The sequence below is a fragment of the Strongylocentrotus purpuratus genome, unplaced genomic scaffold (assembly GCF_000002235.5).
Source record: "Strongylocentrotus purpuratus isolate Spur 01 unplaced genomic scaffold, Spur_5.0 spur5_scaffold_10, whole genome shotgun sequence".
NCBI classification, from domain to species: Eukaryota; Metazoa; Echinodermata; class Echinoidea; order Camarodonta; family Strongylocentrotidae; genus Strongylocentrotus; species Strongylocentrotus purpuratus.
The window spans coordinates 18,352,037-18,370,394 of record NW_022145595.1 but is presented as its reverse complement, the minus strand read 5'-3'; the positions used below and the strand labels follow the sequence as shown (position 1 = coordinate 18,370,394).

At 36.5% G+C, this 18,358-nt stretch overlaps 2 protein-coding genes across 3 annotated transcripts; one reads left to right on the top strand and one right to left on the bottom strand.

Moving 5' to 3' along the window:
• Nucleotides 1-53: 53 nt before the first annotated feature.
• LOC105443815 (sushi, nidogen and EGF-like domain-containing protein 1) lies at nt 54-4,143 on the bottom strand. The gene is made up of 3 exons (XM_030979134.1): nt 3,832-4,143; nt 951-1,088; nt 54-224 (listed from the first exon to the last, which is right to left on the bottom strand). The coding sequence occupies exons 1-3, from the start codon at nt 4,141-4,143 to the stop codon at nt 54-56; spliced, it is 621 nt and encodes a 206-aa protein (XP_030834994.1).
• A 1,456-nt stretch (nt 4,144-5,599) lies between these two features.
• LOC115921705 lies at nt 5,600-18,154 on the top strand. 2 transcript variants are annotated; one of them, XM_030979673.1, is made up of 7 exons: nt 5,600-5,717; nt 9,263-9,544; nt 11,857-11,913; nt 13,136-13,273; nt 14,882-15,016; nt 15,987-16,023; nt 16,707-18,154. In XM_030979673.1, the coding sequence occupies exons 2-7, from the start codon at nt 9,278-9,280 to the stop codon at nt 16,907-16,909; spliced, it is 837 nt and encodes a 278-aa protein (XP_030835533.1). In that variant the 5' UTR covers nt 5,600-5,717; nt 9,263-9,277; the 3' UTR covers nt 16,910-18,154. The 2 variants fall into 2 exon arrangements, with proteins under 2 accessions (XP_030835533.1, XP_030835534.1); XM_030979674.1 differs by lacking the exon at nt 5,600-5,717 and having other exon boundaries at nt 8,499-9,544.
• Nucleotides 18,155-18,358: the final 204 nt, after the last annotated feature.

Here is an 18,358-nt window from a genome sequence, read left to right as displayed (position 1 = left end):
GTTATGATGATGATGATAATTTCGTCAGAAATCGCAGGAATGTTAATGATTGTTTACACACCGGAGGTTGTACATTCTAGTCCTTCGATTTTGGAGTTGTCTGTCCTGAACACCCATCTTCCAGGTACACCGATATTCGATGTCGTTTCGATATCGGCGACGGCTGCTGTTTGAGATCCAGGGACACTGTAAAAGGTCACTCCGTCACCAGCGTTGAATCCAACCTAAGAGGCAAAAATGTGACATTTGAAGCAATACTTCCGAACTAATGTAACTTGTCTCATTCCATGTCATATTGCCCTTTTCAGTGTTTGTTCCCCCTAACAAAACTAAGAGAAAGAGAGAAAGTCGTCAGAGTGGTTTTTTCTATCTATTAGTTGGCGAGAAACAAATTTGACAAATTTGACTGACTCTAAGGTACTGCGAAACTGCTTTTCTTTGTATGGTTGGAAACAGACCAAACGGATTTAGAATTCGATTTTACGTTATCGATCAAAATCTACACTAGCTTTGATTTTTGATTATGTTCTCTTTTTAAGGTAACGATTATAAAGTGTTTGTTTAATCCCTGTTATCGATACATCCAGCATAGCATATGAACGGGTCTTATTTTCCAGCAGTGCATCATTACTTGCACCGAAGCATCACCCTTTAATCTTTGTGACTGCACAGTTCACGTCAGCCTTTTGCATTCCCGACTAAACTAAAAACAAAATCATGGAAAGGAAATTTAGACCATGATACCAGAGTCACAACCGACACCAAACTGACCAAATTACATTACACCAAATGATGCCTAGGAGTCAATTTAGGGGTATGACTGATGTATTATTTCATAGAAATGGGGGGGGGGGGGGATACTGTAATACATGAGCTCGTTATCATAAACACAATCGTGTTCCTCGTTTATAAGAAGAAGGAGGTATAAACCAAACGTCATAATGATTTACCTGAGCTGGGATACCACCAACACCTTTATCACGATTACCACCACTGGCAGCTCCTGTTGTCCAGTTGATATCACCGTAATTAAAGATGGCGAAGGAGTGTCCGCCATCTGTCACCATCACAGCTTGAAAGGAATTCCTCTGAAGTAGATATCAACATTATCAAAATCTATATCTTGATATAATATTATACAAATAATGAATGGTTATGAGTTCAATACTTCTACTTCTACTTTTATGGTGATACTCACCAACGCCTGTTCAGCATCTAGATGAGGGTAAAGCATAGAGTTGTTATATACAGCTCTATGCGGTACACTAGTTCCTGAAAAGGGAACTAAATTGTTTCAATAGCCACCTTGAACTGCTCCAAAGAAGGCAGTTCAACGATGATTTGAGGTAGCTCGTCCCAGACCTTATGTGTCCTGGGGAAATAACTAAATTTGAAAGTGTCCATCGAAGAGCCTATTCTCATATATTGTTGTTGTTGACTCCTCCTTGTAGTTCGCTGCCTCTGTAATCCGGTATTGGTATTGCAATTTCGTTTAATTGCTATCTTCTAGAACATTGACAAACATGCCCGTTTTTTTCTTTCTTCAAGTTTTGGGAGATTAAGTTGTTCTCGCATGGATGTTAAACTTGCATCACGCTGGTAGTTTCCACAAATGAAACGAAATGCACGTGTTAGGACCTACTCTAGTTGGTCTATCTGATTCCGCTTGTTGGGGTCCCATACTACCGAAGCATACTCTAGCTGGGACCGTACGAGAGAGTATGCCAGTTTTTTCACTTCTCTTGGACATTGTCTTCCAAGATTCCTCCGAATGAATCAAAGGGTACTCGAGGCCTTGTTTGTGACCGCATCTACGTGCGATTTCCAACTTAGACGCTCATGTAGCTCGATTCCAAGATATGCTTTGCTGGCCACACCTAGAAGATCATCTCCCCTCATAGTATACGTGTGCATTATGGGATGCCTCTTTCTGTGAATTCGCATTGAGTAGCATTTTTTTGGCGTTGAATTGCATTTGCCAACGATCAGCCCACTCCAAGAGTCTGTCCATATCTGATTGAAGTTTTATCGTGTCATCTACAGATGCTATTCTCCGCATCAAAAGGCAATCGTCCGCAAATAATTTGATGATAGAATCGACCTCGGCACCAATATCATTTATTAATAAGAGGAACATAAGAGGACCTAGAAAAGTGTCCTGAGGCACTCCTGATGTGACATGAACCGACGTTGAAGCCTCTCCATCAACAACCAGTCGTTGCATCATGGTAGTTAACCAAGTTGATATCCAGCTTAGGGTCACATCACGAATTCTGTAGTATTTCAGCTTACTTAAAAGCCGTTGATGAGCAACCTTGTCGAAGGCCTTGGAGAAGTCCAAAATCATTACGTCTGTTTGATGGTTGTTATCTGGATAGTTTTTCCACCGTAGTGATGAGTTGGGATTCGGTAGAATGCTTTCTGCGGAAACCATGTTGATACTTTACAAGTATATCATTTTCATCCAGATGTTCCATAATGGAACGAGAGTGCGAATATTTTCATGAGTTGAATAGAATTAACGCTAATCTTTCAACGAATATATTCGCACTATTACACGAATGAAAAACATTCATTATTTTTTTTAAACAACAACGAAAAAGATCTAACAGAACGTTAATCAACAAATTATGCTTTACTCCTTATATCAAAATTAAATTAAAGTTGGAGTCAAGCCTTCTCGATTACATTCAGATTGCCTTCGCGTCAGATACACGCAGGGATACGCGCACGGCAGAGAGGTACGCAGTCTGCATATAACCAAAAATGCACGCCCGTGCAATATAACATCTATTGGATATCATGTGACCAACAATCCTCCAACCAACCTAATTGGTCAATTATTGATCACATGACATTCGCCATAAGTACTGCCGAACGGCATCATTCTCCAGTCGTGTAATTTCGTTTGATCCTTTCGCAACATTGCACGCTGACGTCACTAACGATGTACACAATATATGGTGAGGTAAGTGACGTCGCCGTGCAATGGTACCAAATAATCAATCGACATTGCACTCCGCATCAAAATAAACATATATCTTTGTACGCGCGGCGCATGGTATGCGCATGGTTTGCTGCCTGCTTAATAGTGCGCGCTCACTATCGGCAATTTCATGAATTAAAAAAAAAATCGTTGAGATTTAGGCCCCCAATACTGTTTTTAAGCCTATTAACATACAAGGTGTTGTATAAAACAAATAGTGAATTGCCTTTATTCGTGCAATGGAACAAGATTTTGCATTCGGTGAAAGATGAGATGCTGTATTCAACTCGGCTGCGCCTCGTTGAATATAGCGTCTCTTATCTTTCACCTCGTGCAAAATCTTGTACCATTGCACTCATGGCCATTCACTATTTGTATAATATTTGATGACACAAAACGGATAACACGGCAGGATGGTGAATTAAATGACTCTCAACTTTTAGTAATTTCAGTGATAGATAAAGACGTACCAATTAAAGTGAAAAAAGGCGAAAACATGGATTGTTTAACGGACTAAAATGCATAATCAGTCAAGTAGTGTTTACAAATTGTCGCATGTTTGTTCAGTTTTATTTCTAAGAGGTTTGCACTTGGGTCTGATATCTGCTGTTATCCTTTTATCATGTATGCAAATTCGCTGACGGGTCTTTCAAAAAGGCCAATGTCCTTAAGTTAATGCAAGATTCTATAAGAAATGCCGACTATGTTTTATTCTCGTAGAATTTCGTCGGTTCTTTTGTTATCACATCGCCATAACACGAGAAAGAACCCGAAATCCATAATACAGTGGCGACAGATGATAAATAGGTTCAGCGGCGAACTATCGATCAAGCCAATTTACTTACGATGGAGGTATCAAAAGCACCAAAGAAAGCTACGCTGTCCCAGGTCGCGATGTACATCCATGACGACACAAAGTCTCTCATGTCAACAAATGATGCTCTTATCACTTCATCAGCTTCGAGGAATATGCCGTCGTTTTGGGTGAATCGTAAGACTTGTCGATAGGATAAAGTTCCGCCATTACGCGTGTCAACATCAGCCCAGAATGGAGTCAAAAGTCGTCGGCCGTCAGCGAGTGGAAACGGATAAGGGGTATATTGAGAAACTCTTTCCAAGAACGAGATGACACCGTTATTGTTGACCTGCATCAACATTAATATGAAAGCAATTAGTAGTAGATTTTAGTGACAAGGCTGGAATATCGTAGAGAGAATGAGAGGAAAAGCACGGAACGAAAACAAAGAAATGGGGAGACATATAGTGAAGGCGGTAGTAAGTATTGTTTTAGCCAATTCATGAGGAAAATTGAAAAAGTAGAACGGTATTAAATGGAGTTTAAAAGAAGACAAATTAATCAGCTCGTACGGATATATACACACACACATACGCACACACACACACACACACACACGCACACACACAAACACACACCAACACACACATGTCAAGAGAAATAGAGGCATGGTATGTAGAAATAGAGGACAAGAGAATAATAGAGTCAAAGAGAGAGTGAGAGACCAATAAAGACAGAGGAATAGAGACAAGAAAGAAGGAGAGAAAGAGAGAGAGAGAGAGATAGAGAGAGGGAGAGAGAGAGAGAGGGAGAAGGGGATGGGGTGGGTGGGGTGTGGAGAAGATCATCGTTTGCAACACTTCATACATATACACGAACATTGATGAAGTGGTAAACAATTAAATTACCTGTACTTTCGAATTTTGAAATCAAACCAAATGGGGATTTTTATGATTTATTTGGAATCATAATTGAATATGTTATTAAAGTCAAATTTAACCCTAAAAAGGCCCTCCACGATTTTTCCGATTGCTCGGGAACGCATATGGATGGCTCCCCGCCGCTCGCTGACTTTTTTTTTTCGAGTCTTGCGCATCTTTAAAACAAAATTGAAAATCTGACCAACAGTTACAAGGTCACGTGACCTTTTGTCTTTGCATGTCAGCCCGAAAATCGCTCATTTTTGTGATTTGTGTACAAAACATGTAAATGTAATTTTTCCTAAAAAATGGTTATTGGGGTTTGTTATAAGTTTAGGTGGTTGTTTTGGGAGTCAAAATTGTATTGTAATTGAATTGTAGTAAGAAATGAAATAATAAATAAAATACATAGGTTAAAAAAACAATGAAATACATAAGAAATTATCAAAACAATAGATAACAATCATAAGAAATACGCTGGCTCTTCCAAACAAAATTGTCGTCTTTTTATTCCAAATGGTCTAATGAATATATGTAGTGAAAAAGAATGCTTAAATATAAATAATATATGATTTATTGGTAAAAATGTGATTTAATGACCTTATTTGCATAAATTACCATAAATATGCAAATAAGTAAATTTTTCAAAAAATTTAAATTATCAAATTAATTTTATACACTTCACTTGACATGCGTGCACATTTTCGCGGGGATCGGCCGCTTCACGGCCAAAATCTTAAGGGGGGGGGGCATAATGGCCCCCATCCCCGGCCGTACTAAGACCTCAAATAGCCCGGCCTTTTTAGGGTTAAGGCAAGTGGAGCGCCCGCTACACTGATCATCCGTCCAATGTGTATTTGTTATTACTCCCATTCATCACTCCATACAAAACCGGGATCCATTTTTCTATTGTAAATACCACACGCAGTATTATAATATCTACTGCAGTGCGTGCGATTTTACAGCATCGTAACAGGACTTGGTTTGAGGCAGACATTTTAAACAGACAATCAAGGTAAGTCTAATTTGTTTTTCCTCCGTTAGCGCGATAGTTCCAGCAAAATTTATATTTGAGTTTGTTTTGACAGGAATAATTTATTGAATGCTATATAGTATTATCTTACCGCTGATATGATTCAAATCATGAGATCATAAATCATGTCTAATTTTACTTTAAGTCGTCATTTTGTTGATGGGTGCATATTTGGGACACAGAGGTGTTAATGGTGAGGATGCAGTTTGTGTGGTTGTATCCTTTGATATGACTCTGATCACGGAGAAATTCTAAGAAAGTAGGGATTATCGATCAAGAGACAAACTAGCTATGAGCAAGAGAGGATCAAAACCGAAATGTGTATTACGTGTTGAAATTTGTTGTTGATTGTAAATGAAAATCATACAACTTGTGATACTATAAACAACAATACTTATTCCGTTCTCTTGTATAGTATATTCACTTCCAATGAGTTGAAAACAAGATTACTTCTATATTATAGTACTTATGAAAGGTCGTCGCGAATTATTTGTAATATTTGATGGAAAGTTCAAAAGTGTCATATTGTAGGGTAGGCTTGCAAATCTTGAAACCTATACAATTACAAATTGAAATAGTATACTCATGTATTCCAGATTATTATGAAGATTTGGGACAATATAAGCATTAAATAGTGCCGAAAACAATACTCACTCCATTATGACTGTTTAAAATGCTGGTACTAGACTGAATGGCAATCCGTTATGTGACATTTCATTAAAATTATTCAGTACAGAGTCATATTAGCATCATTTCGGCCATCTTTTCATTGGGTAGTGTTGGGTTTATTTTTGTACGAGAGATTTCCATTTAGCAAAAGACATTTCCCATTTTTCGTACTGTACACGAATTAATTTTTTGCTTGCTCTGTTTACCTCTCAACTCATTACGAAAAAAAAATATGTTGTTTATATTGATTGGAAATCAATGTTTGTTAAATATATATCGATATCGTGTATGAATGGTAGTAACGTCCCCGTGGTTACAGATAAGTATATAGAATTACGGGGATTTGTTTACATCTTGGTCTTTAAAATTAATCTTTCCTGTTTACACAATATCCTGAACCGGAGATCATTAATCTTCAACCATGCCCACTATAAAGTACTAGCTCCTGTGAACTCACACCTACGAAGTTTGTATAATCATGTACATATGTTAATAATTCATTTACTAAAGCTTGGACTTGGCATTGTATAGCCTGTAATCTATAACTTATAATCTATGAAGGTATAAATAGTTATGTAGGCGCTTTGAAAGGCTTTTTTGGTCAAAAGCAACGCTTCAGAAATGTATATTATTTACTATTATTTATTCACCAAATCAAGTTGTTTGACATTCTTAAATGAACAAAGAAAAGGAGTACAATAATAAGAGCACTGAAATGTTTGTAGCTGGTCAATTTAAGATGACTTCTTGGGGTTAAATTTGGTCTTAGAACCATTCTTCATCGAGAAAGTAGCTGCTTTTCAGCATTGAATGCCGTGAATAGACGTTTAAATATAACGATACATTCAAGAGAAATGATATGAAAAGAACTCACAGAAAATATAACAAAAATAATAAAATCAAAATGAATACGAAAAAAAGATAAACATCCTTTGAAAGACCGATTATGAGCAGCAGATGAAAGAACTTGAAAAGAACACAATCGTCTATTTTTTTAAAAATTGATATGTGGCGGTGTGCAAGGCCCTTCACCGCCTTAAAAACCTACGGTTACACATTGTATGCAGGTAAATCATATGCGTCATCTTTTTTGTCGCCATCACGAATTGTTAAATCTTCCATTGTATAAGTGTCACACAGTTTCGCTTTTTGTACTTCACACAAGTGTACAAACAACAAACTCGACTTATTATAAATGATATATTGTTAATATATAGGTGAATTAAAGTCTGCGAGGCCGCCACATTTGCACACAAACATAAATGGCTCTCATGCGTTATTTTAACACGATCGAAGGATGATATCATTATAGCTCATGCGAATCATAGCGTAGAAAAATCGTGCCATAATGACCTTTCACCTCCTATTGTACGATAATTGGATGAACATGTATATTTTACTAACATCTTATTTATGCCCTAGGCGATGGGTGTTCATTTTTTCGTAGGCTACTGAAATATATTTCTTGTTTTTTTAAAATGGACAGATAAACAAACGAGATAAGTAATTACCTCGAACGGTGCACAATATTTTTTATTCAACTTGTTGAACAAACATTGCATTTAATGTACATTTCTCGTCGTAGTACACTCGAGTGCACTTGTGCACGCCATTATGGATGCATACAGTCATCCTACGATGGCAGGTCGTTATATATGACGCCATATGCCTTAATTAGAGATGAGGTAACATGTCAGTTTTCGTCGACATTTCCGCATAGGAGCGTTAATCCTTTGTGTGGTAGTGATGATTTTTTTTTATGTTGCAGATTTATGTTGTTAGTACTTATCCTTTATTAAAATAGGTCACTTCAGAGGGGATATCAACAATCATTAAAAATCATTCTATTCATTTGCTTCCAAATATTTTCTTATATCAACTAAATACTCAAGTAAAACATTTGTACAGCCTACTTAAATAATGACATAAGTAATTTCAGGGATTAGACCTCCCTGCATGGTCACTGCCATTTGGTTATCTCATCAAATCAGCTCTCAATTAACATAAGAATGTACTGCATGTAGTGCAGTCTCGCTTTAAAATATATCACATGTCCTCCTTGGACAAACAAACTAGAGGGTAGTGATCCGGTGATTAACTTCTTAGGGTGATTAAATCAATTATTCTAGAGGTAGGTCTATTGTTTTGGGGGTAGTTGCACGGAGTACGGATAGTTATTGTTTAAGTTGTTTAAGTTGTCCTACTGGATGAATACAGGACTCATATATTGCAATACTTATCGATTAACCATGCTTGTATTCGCTATCTTGCAATGTCCTTGTGTTCCAATTAGTATGTCTAATCATTTGTTGAAATTATTTCGTTATTTAAAATGCCAATGTTGATCCAATAATGTCTCAAAACCTTACTGCCAATAAATCTAAATTATAATTGTTCTGGGTCAAATTATTTTGATAACTTCACCTAAATTTCTCCCTCTTCTTCTATCTAAACCTGATGTCGTCTGTCCTTTTCATTTCCCAGTGTTTTTCCCTTCCCGTGTTAATTTTTGAGGTGCAATTTTATTCCTACTTTGTATGTTACTATGCATATAACTGTATTTCAATTTTAAATGTATTGTATTCTAATGTAATTAATATATTTTTTTTGTAATTTCAATTTGTTTCAGTCTTTGGCTGCTATTTGGAATGCATGTTTCAAAAAAGTAATAAAGAAAGTTCAATTAATCAATCACTCAATTGGCGCCTCCTTTCTCACGTGTCAATGTTGTGAGGAGGTGGTAGTCCAGAGGGAACACTATACAGTCCTCAAATTGCAAACATAAGTGAAGTTTTATCCCTACTATTGGTCTTCAAAACTCATGTTCGGTCTTTACGAAACCTTCTTACCCTACACAGCAAGTTACCCCTGATATGCAGGCCACGTCTCATCCCACCCAGCCCGGAGTTCCGGGCCAGACTGTCTACGTCCACCAGCCCGCTCCAGTCAGCTATGCCAATACGGTGCAGAACCCTAACTCGACGAGTGGCGTGTCGCAGAAGTTTAACGGATCTGCCGGGAGAGCGACTGGTTTGCTACATTTGTCCCTCAGCATCGGGAGCATCGTCGTCGCCATTACCGAGTTTGTTATTGGCACCCCAGCAGGCTATGTTGCCATGGGAATTTGGGCAAGTGTTCTGGTAAGTCGCCATTTTTATTTTTATTCTTTGGAGTATCCAATTGTTTCCATACATGATTGCCAGAACTCGACAAAAATCAACATAAGGCAATTATTCCCTGTAAAATGTGCGAACATTAATTTCAACGACTTATTGCACAATCCCACCACCACGCATTATTGCTATGGGACAAACAGTGCGTATAAAGAAAAGTGCTCACTTGTCCGCTGCGCCATTTTACAGTCACGCGTAATGAGCAAAACTTTTTAAAGACCCTGGTGCTTAATCGCTCTTGGCAGAAATATTATGAATTACATAAAAAAACATATTGCTCTTCATCATGAAATAGAATTACCGAATTTAGGTACAATTTTGTATACCCACTGTACAATAGTGTAGTCCAATCCACACTGCATGAGCGTGCATTTCGTCATTTAGTCGATTTTAAACGTCTCCTGTAATTATATATCTTTGTTTTCTCCTCTCTTTCCTGACATTCCTATTGCATTTGTTTGTAAGTACACATGTATGAGGTTTACTGTAATACATTTTAGGCCTATATTATGCGTGTTAAATACAGACATGTGCTTTCTTGGACCTTCGCATCTTGCCCCACATGTTTACGTTCAGTTAAGGTCTAAGAAAATTTGCTTCTGAAATTGAAAATTTAAAAATGTTACCAAAGTTTGATGAAATTAGTAAATGTTCATAACAACCCTGTCGAAACTCCTTCTTTCTGTTACTCTTCTGTCATTGTACACATTAATCGCATTTGACAATTCTGTAATCTTTCATATTTCCTGAAATTATTTCAAATAAATTTTCTAATAAACTGAATGAATTAAAATTTGATGAATCACTTTTGAGGCCGAGAACACTTTCGAACCAGTCGATTCTGATTTGCAGATTTAACTTAAAGGGATAGTTGAGTACTGTTTTCAAACCGCAAATGCCTTCAAAGTGCATAATTATAGCTCTTATTTTATCTATATATCATTTATAGTGCTCTTTTAGAACTCTTTGCCACCCCTACTAAATTTATTTAAGGCTGTATGCCTAAAATTGCTATGAATGTAATTTTAGACCCCAAAATGTGTGAAATTTCGTCGATGCGATCATACAAATTCAACTCCACTTAAAGATGAAGTTGAGTTCTGGTCATGCGATTGCATTGTGAAAGAAACGGTGTGGAACCGACCAGAAAAGGTTGATCATTTAGCATATAAGAATTTGTGTGTATTGCAAGGTTCTGGAATCATCAAATTGATAAGAAATTTGGCCAAGTCTTGGTAAAGTTACAAACACTGTACACAGAAAGATGTATATGGGACTACACGAACACGTGGCGTAAAAAGCCGCCCCCCCCGATTTTTACGATGTTACATGCATATTTAGAATGTGAAGGCATTTGAAGAGCAATGCTTTTCAGGGAACATGTCTTATCTGATGTTCTTCCACACTTGCATAATGAGAATGAGTAATGCTCACAAATTATTTTTCACCTCTTCCCAGAACTCAACCTTCTCTTTAAAAAAAAATACGGTGACCGTTAATTAATTATTTATTTAAAAATAACAATACATGGGCCGGCTGGTTTTGCGAATATAACCAACACAAAAATGCCAACAAAAAAGCCAACATCGGTATTGGCTGAAATACGAAGTAAAAGGCGCTATTTCGGTTTCACAACGGCTTTTTCAAATTATCTAATATTTGTGGTGGTACACAAGTATTATAATTCGTTATATGTATGGATATTTCAGCCGTCTCTGAACCTATTTTGATCAAAGATGATTTTGTCATTTAAATTGTATGTTCTTTCAAATTTGACACTCAGTTTTTCATTAACTCACACTTTTTTTTGTTAAGCGCCTTCTGCAACAAAACTTAACTATCCCTTTAATTTGGCATGAGGTTTTATACAGACAGATTCGATAACTATGCAATACCTTTAAACAAGATTGGTTTGAGAAAGAAAAAAATATCAAAACTAGACTATATTTCATTTAGCTAATTCTCAAATCAGTACTAAACTGTAATTATATTGGTGTCTGTTTAGAGCATAATACACAGTGCACGCTACCAAAAAAAATGCTTTGCAATTTTGTAAAAATATTTATCTTATTTCAGCAAAACTGTAATTATGGAGAGGCATAAAAAGTGACAGAGGCCAAAAAAAAAATTGTTTACTGTTAGCAATACGTGTTAATATAAGTGCAACTATTTAAGAGAGAAAAAACATGGGTTATTTTGCATATATATATATATATATCAAAATTCAGTTGACTTTTGTAATTTTGATTTTAATGGCTGTTATTTATTTCCTCACCTAGTTCTACATTCCTACCGGTATCTTAGGAATATGTTCAAAGCAGAAGAACACTTGCGTGGTATGTATATTTTTGTATAACTAGTTTAGTCTCTTTTATAAATATGTATTCAGTACCCATAACCCCTTTACATGTATGCGTTTCTTGTGATTTCGAGGACTCATAATAATTATGTATACAGCGAAAAAACATATACCGCACACACATACGCACACGCACACGCACCCGCACACCCAAGCACTGCGCACCCACACAATCAATTACCGTGTTTACACAGTGATCCGCCTCGAGGTTTAAAGCCGGGTTGAAGCCGCGAGGCGTGTTGAACCCGGCACTGGAATCCCGTTTACATGACATAAACACGCCTCGTAGCCTAAAGAGACTTATCGCGAAAACCCGAGTGAACGCCAGAGCGAGTGGCCCAGCCAAGTAGCCTTTAGTAATATGGTTTGGATTTCTTATGTTAACCATTGTTTCCGACTAGAATTCTCTACCGAAATGGTAGCGTCCACTCACCGAACATATCATCGCGTGACGTCGGCATGTAGTTTTCATTACGTTCAAATTAAACTCTACGTAGTACGAATACCGAAACGAGTTGGACTGGTTTATTTTATATACAGCGAAAGCCTAATTATCTCACTTACAATTGTTAGCTCAAGTCATCAAATTCTTCCTATTTTATTGTAATTTTGCATGTAAAATAGATTTGGATATGTTATATTGTATTAATCATGTATATGTTCATCTCATAAGCAAAACTAGTTTACGTCTTTTAACTTTTCTTACATGTTTTGATATTGATCTAATCACGAACGAAATCAACTGGGAGATGGTCATTCTGATTGGTCAATAAATCCAAAGTCATGAATAGTTCATGCAGAGCAGTAAAAGCTAGAATCAAAAGGCCTCGCGGCTAAAGCCACTCGATCGCTCGTTCATCCCGGGTCTCTAGACTCATCTCAGCCGCTGATTGGGGTGGGAAATAGCCAGAGTCACGAGGCCTTGTCAAAAGGCTACACGCCTCGCGGCTTCAACCCGGCTTCAACCCTCGAGGCGGATCACTGTGTAAACACAATAAATGTATTCCAAGGCCAGTTAAAGACTTGTTAAATCGATTTTAGCTGAGGAAATGATAGTGTCACTCAACAGTATAGGCAACTACACATGTTACAACAATGAAATAATACATCGGTTCCGCTATTAACATAAACTTTATTCATTTGTTTTGCTGTTGTTTTTTTTCGTTAACAATTTATTTCTAAAAATGTTGTTTTCTTAGATCATCGGCTATCTTACGATGTGTATCATCACAGCAAATGTTGCCTTTGCTCAAATGATTGTTGGTGCCATTGGGGCAGTATTGACCAGTAACTATCCCTATTACTATAACTATGGCGACAGTGATCGAGGAATAGTGGTATGTATACAGACTGCATGCTGGAATGCATTTCTCTTTAATACGACCTTCCATGAAATGATTGTTGCAGTATGGTTTATTCTTGATAGACAAAGTTCCTATCAGAACATTACTGATCTATCTCTATGATTCTTTAGATTAAATGTTTTATGTCCCTTTACCCCATCAGTTTCGAATGCTTTTCGTCTTTTGTGCTTTTCAATTCTTATCAATATTTTAAAACAGTATTATCATTAACTGAATAAATGCTTTTATATAAACACGTTCGTTTTTTATTGGCCTGGTTTTTAAAAATAATTTCTTCCATCATCCTTCCCTCCACTTGTCAGTATTACAATCTAAATTAAATGTTATTATGATTTTCATTGGCTATTGTATATGTTTCCATATGCATTTATAGATTTTCTTAAATTTCAAGTGTTTCAAATTTGTTATTATGAAGAATTGATTCAATACATGAATGCATAAATATGAATAAATAATTGTTTATACACTGTTGGCCATAATGGTGAAATAATTTTTTTGACCCCGATTTATGGAAAGATTTTAACAATGATTTATTGCTCATAGATCTAGATAAAGTATACATTCTCAGATTTTATTGAATAATATTTTGTGAGTGTTTGTTTTGCGTGACTGCTAAATCATGTGTATGCTACTATGCTCATCAACTAGGGAGCCTACGTCCTTAAGTCATAACTGACAGTAATGAGGATTAATGCCTCATAAAAGGGCACTAATAAAGTGCCTTTATTATCGACACGGTTTTGATCCTAGGGGCTCACAGTAACGAGGCCATTGCTTAGCCACTGAATCATGACTGTACGCAACGGGGGCTAGGGTACGTCGCCGCCACCACAAATACAACAAAAAGAAAGAAAATGTAATACATTTTCCATAATTCATTGCAAGTTGCCCCCACCCCTAGGATAACAAAATCCACTATGTGGGCATGCCTTGATCCATAATGCATTACCCTACAGAGGAATTTATAACGGTGTGGACCGGGGGAAAATGCAAAAAAATTATTGATAATTTATTGCATTTTCTTTGTTCCTTTTTTTGTATTTGCGGGGGCGGCGACGTACCCTATATAGCCTCCGCTGTGTCATGATTCAGTGGCTAAGCAATGGCCTCGTAACTGTGAGGCCCCAGAATAAAAACTGTGTCGATCAGCTATATTAGTGCCCTTTTGTGAGGCATTAATCCTCATTACTGTCAGTTATGACTTAAGGACGTAGGTCCCCTAGTTAATTAGCATAATAGCACACATATGCTTTAGCAGTCACGCAAAACAAATACTCGCAAATTATTATTCAATAAAATCTGAGAATTTATACTATTATCTAGATCTAATAGGAATAAATCATTGTTAAAATCAACCTATAAATTGGGTTAAAACAAATTATTCCACCATTATGACCAACAGTGTATATGAATATATGTACTGAATGGATGAATGAATGAATGGATGAATGGAATAATAGCTAAATAAAACAATGAAAATATACGTAAATAATAGGTAAAAAAATGATAAATGAATAAATGAATGGGAAGATAATTATATAAACGAAATTAAAACAAATGACTATTCGAATTCGAAAACAGGAAGGAGGCATCGCATCTGACTCACTGTTGGCCATCTTTGGCCTGATCGAGATGGTGGTAGCCATTGTGGCTTCAGCCTTCTGTTGTGGTGGCATGGCCTGTTGTCACTCGTCTTCACCAACAACCACCACTGTGGTGAGTTATTTGTACTATCACCCCTAAATATACAGGGGTGGACATCCACTCTCTTTTGTGGAGAGTCATGTTATTTTTCCTTTCCTTTAGAGTGGAAAATCTACGCTAAGATGTTGGAATCCATTGTCACAAGGGAAATACAACCACTTATATTTGTAGCTGTTTCCAGTTAATTTCCATTACAGGTACATTTTAGCAACTTTGGTTTAACAAAAGCTCCCTATAGGAAGAAACATCAATCGTGAGCAAAGGTCGAGGTGGCACGGGGTTGTTGCCACCCCTACTAAATTTATTTAAGGCTGTATGCCAATTTCAAAAGACTTTGAATGACCGAGATTTGTTGTTGTTTTGCTCTGCATGTCAGTATATTCCAGCAATTTTTTCAATTTTAGTCAACATCATCCCCTTAAAACCCGTTCCGTCAAAAACTTTGCAGAGACGCTCCTTTAACCAGATATTTAACAAGACCTTATTAAAAAGTTACACATGTAGATTGATTAAAACAATAATGTCCTAGTGATTTGTTTTTTGTTTCTAGTTATCATTATAATATGCTTGGCTTCAGTATAGCAGTCGGACAAGTAATATGACTTCACTGGAACTACGAACCCACGAAGGTCGTAGGTACGAGCCCTCGCAAGGCACAGCAGACATTTAATACTGTCAAAGGACATCATTTGCAAATTGATATGATTCCCCTGCACCAATGGCATGTGGCAATATACATTTGCTACTCTCAATCCAGCTGAAGTAATGGGTACCTGATAACATGTATTCATTGCCATGATTACATGATATGCACTACAGCAACAGGATGCGAAGCCAGAATAATGCTGTCCAACAGAGTATTAGTTGATCACATGTATTGTAAACTATACAAAAGAAGAACAGGTCTATTGCTATTATCATTGTTTATTTCATTTGGTTTGTATCTAACATTTATTTGTACTTGTTTCAATTTCCTTTGCAGTACACCCACCAGAACATTCCGATGGTTGTGACAACCGGTATGTATATAACGATTGTTTGTGTTTTTGTTTCAACTTCAATCTATAGTTACTTGGTAACAAACTTGGTATTTCCATTAACTAGTTGATATAGAAAGGAAACGGTAGGAAGTATAGACTGTGATACTAGCAATATCAGAGCTAAGGATTGGGGGATGTTTTATTATACCTAAATTGGTACATCTTATTATCTTTAAATGCTAGATTGTTGGTGAAATGTTAGCAAGTGTACTTCTCTGTTCCATTTCTCATTAAACTTTATGGTATTAACAAAACCCCGTAATAAACACATAAATTATTAATTCTACTTGATTTATTGTCAGATCCCAACTAGAATATTGTTCAACGTGTGACAAACTTGAGGTATACTATTATCGTTGAAATGTGGTCGGTAGCGTATCGGAAACAAAACCTCGGACTTGTCCACATACATCTACACAAAGTTGGCGACAATTTTGCAAGTTTGAATGATAATACTTCACAGTTATGGTTAATATTCTGAAATGAATGTGCTTATTTTTTATGAATACGCTTCATTATCGATAACTTGATTGAACTTCCTTTCACTTTCTTTGAATTTTAATGTTACTCTGCACTATACAATCAATTTAGTTATCGTGATTTATTGATGTGAGAGGAAAATTATACTACTAATTCCTTGAATTTTCATTGTCTCTACGCAGACCAGTACACTCAGCCGGCGGGAATTGCTCAGCTCCCTCCCGGACACAACGTTCAGCAGGCGTATCCCCCTGCTGGCCAGCCTGTTGCTCCAGCTCCCTACAACCAAGCTCCTGCTGTCCTGTACAACCAGGCTCCTGGTGCCCCCTACAACCAGGCTCCTGTTGCCCCGTACAACCAAGCTCCTGCTGCTCCGTCGAACTAGGCTCCCTCTTACTCGCACAACTAACAAGCAGCTGCTGCACCCATCAGGTCTGGCGAAATGGTATCTTAAATGCGTTAAAAAATGTTTCTTATTAATAAAACTACTCGGATATGTAGATGTTTATATTCGGAATAACAAGCCATAACTATATTTTTGATAAATAAAATTCAAGCCTACTCTGAGACACACGGATATCCAGAGAAAAAGTAGTTCATCCTCACACACTTTTTATTATTCTGAAGAGAGTGGTTTCGATTGTTAGCCGTGATACAGTGATTATAATTTTACATCAATTCTTATCTAATTTCCTCAATTGGTAATTAAAAGATAGCAGATGAAGAAAAAAAAGCTAAAATAATGGCTGATCTTTTTTGATAGCTACGCATAAAGTCAAGAAAAACAAACATGTTATCCTTACATGATATAACATAGCAAATTATATTATACAAAAATATGTGGTATGAAAGTAAAATAAGTGTCCTCTTTTCATCACGTGAAGCTAAAACCCCCTTCACCCATCATTCCACCCAACTTGGGAAATAGAGAACCCTTTTTGTTACTATTTATTAAGCGGCTGGGCTTCAATTGAATACTCTTGATGACTGCACAGAAAGATCTGTGAAAAGAACAAAGATATCAACAACAAATAACATTAACAGCATAAAACAGCTGAATGTCACAGTGCGAAAAATATGTAACCAGCCAACTTGTAGACGAAAAGTTATGCATACTGCATTTAAACTAAATGGGCTGATATTCCCTAACTGCTTTATAAATCATCAAAATGTTAATTCAGAGGACCAAACAAGAACATTTTAAATTGTAATAAAATAAATTGAAGAAAAATTTATTTTACTTCGATATAGATACAAACCGTTTGTTTGTATGTTGATTCAGTATCCCTATAACCTTGAAAATAAGTAGCCTTTTTCTAGTTGCCTGAAGTGTAGTGGAATATATCCAATTACCGGTGTATATTTGTTTACCTGATGATATATTAATATTGTGCCTTTCGATCTTTTGACTGTCATTTTGGAAGTAATCAATTCGTCAATTAATTAAGTTGACGAAGATCGATGAGAATTTAAGACAAAAGATGATTTAAAGTGTAAATAATTTCAGATAATTGTGTGAAATTGATCTTTGCTGAATTCTAAACATAAGATAAATCAATGCGTACGTGGTATGATAGTTCAAATAACTTCATAATCTAAACTAAATACAAAAGCAATTCTGTACAAAACCTTCAATAAATTATCGTTGTTAAGTGGCTGAAACGCAAAACAGAGTGCCATTAACAGGTCAAATTTTGAAACAAGAAAACAAATGAAAAGGGAAAAGATTCCTTTTACAACAATAAGGTGGGTAATTTAAGTTGTGTCCTGTGTTTACTGCATTTTTCTGTTTAATTTAGAACTGATTTATAGGGCGAATTATACAAAAGTACAA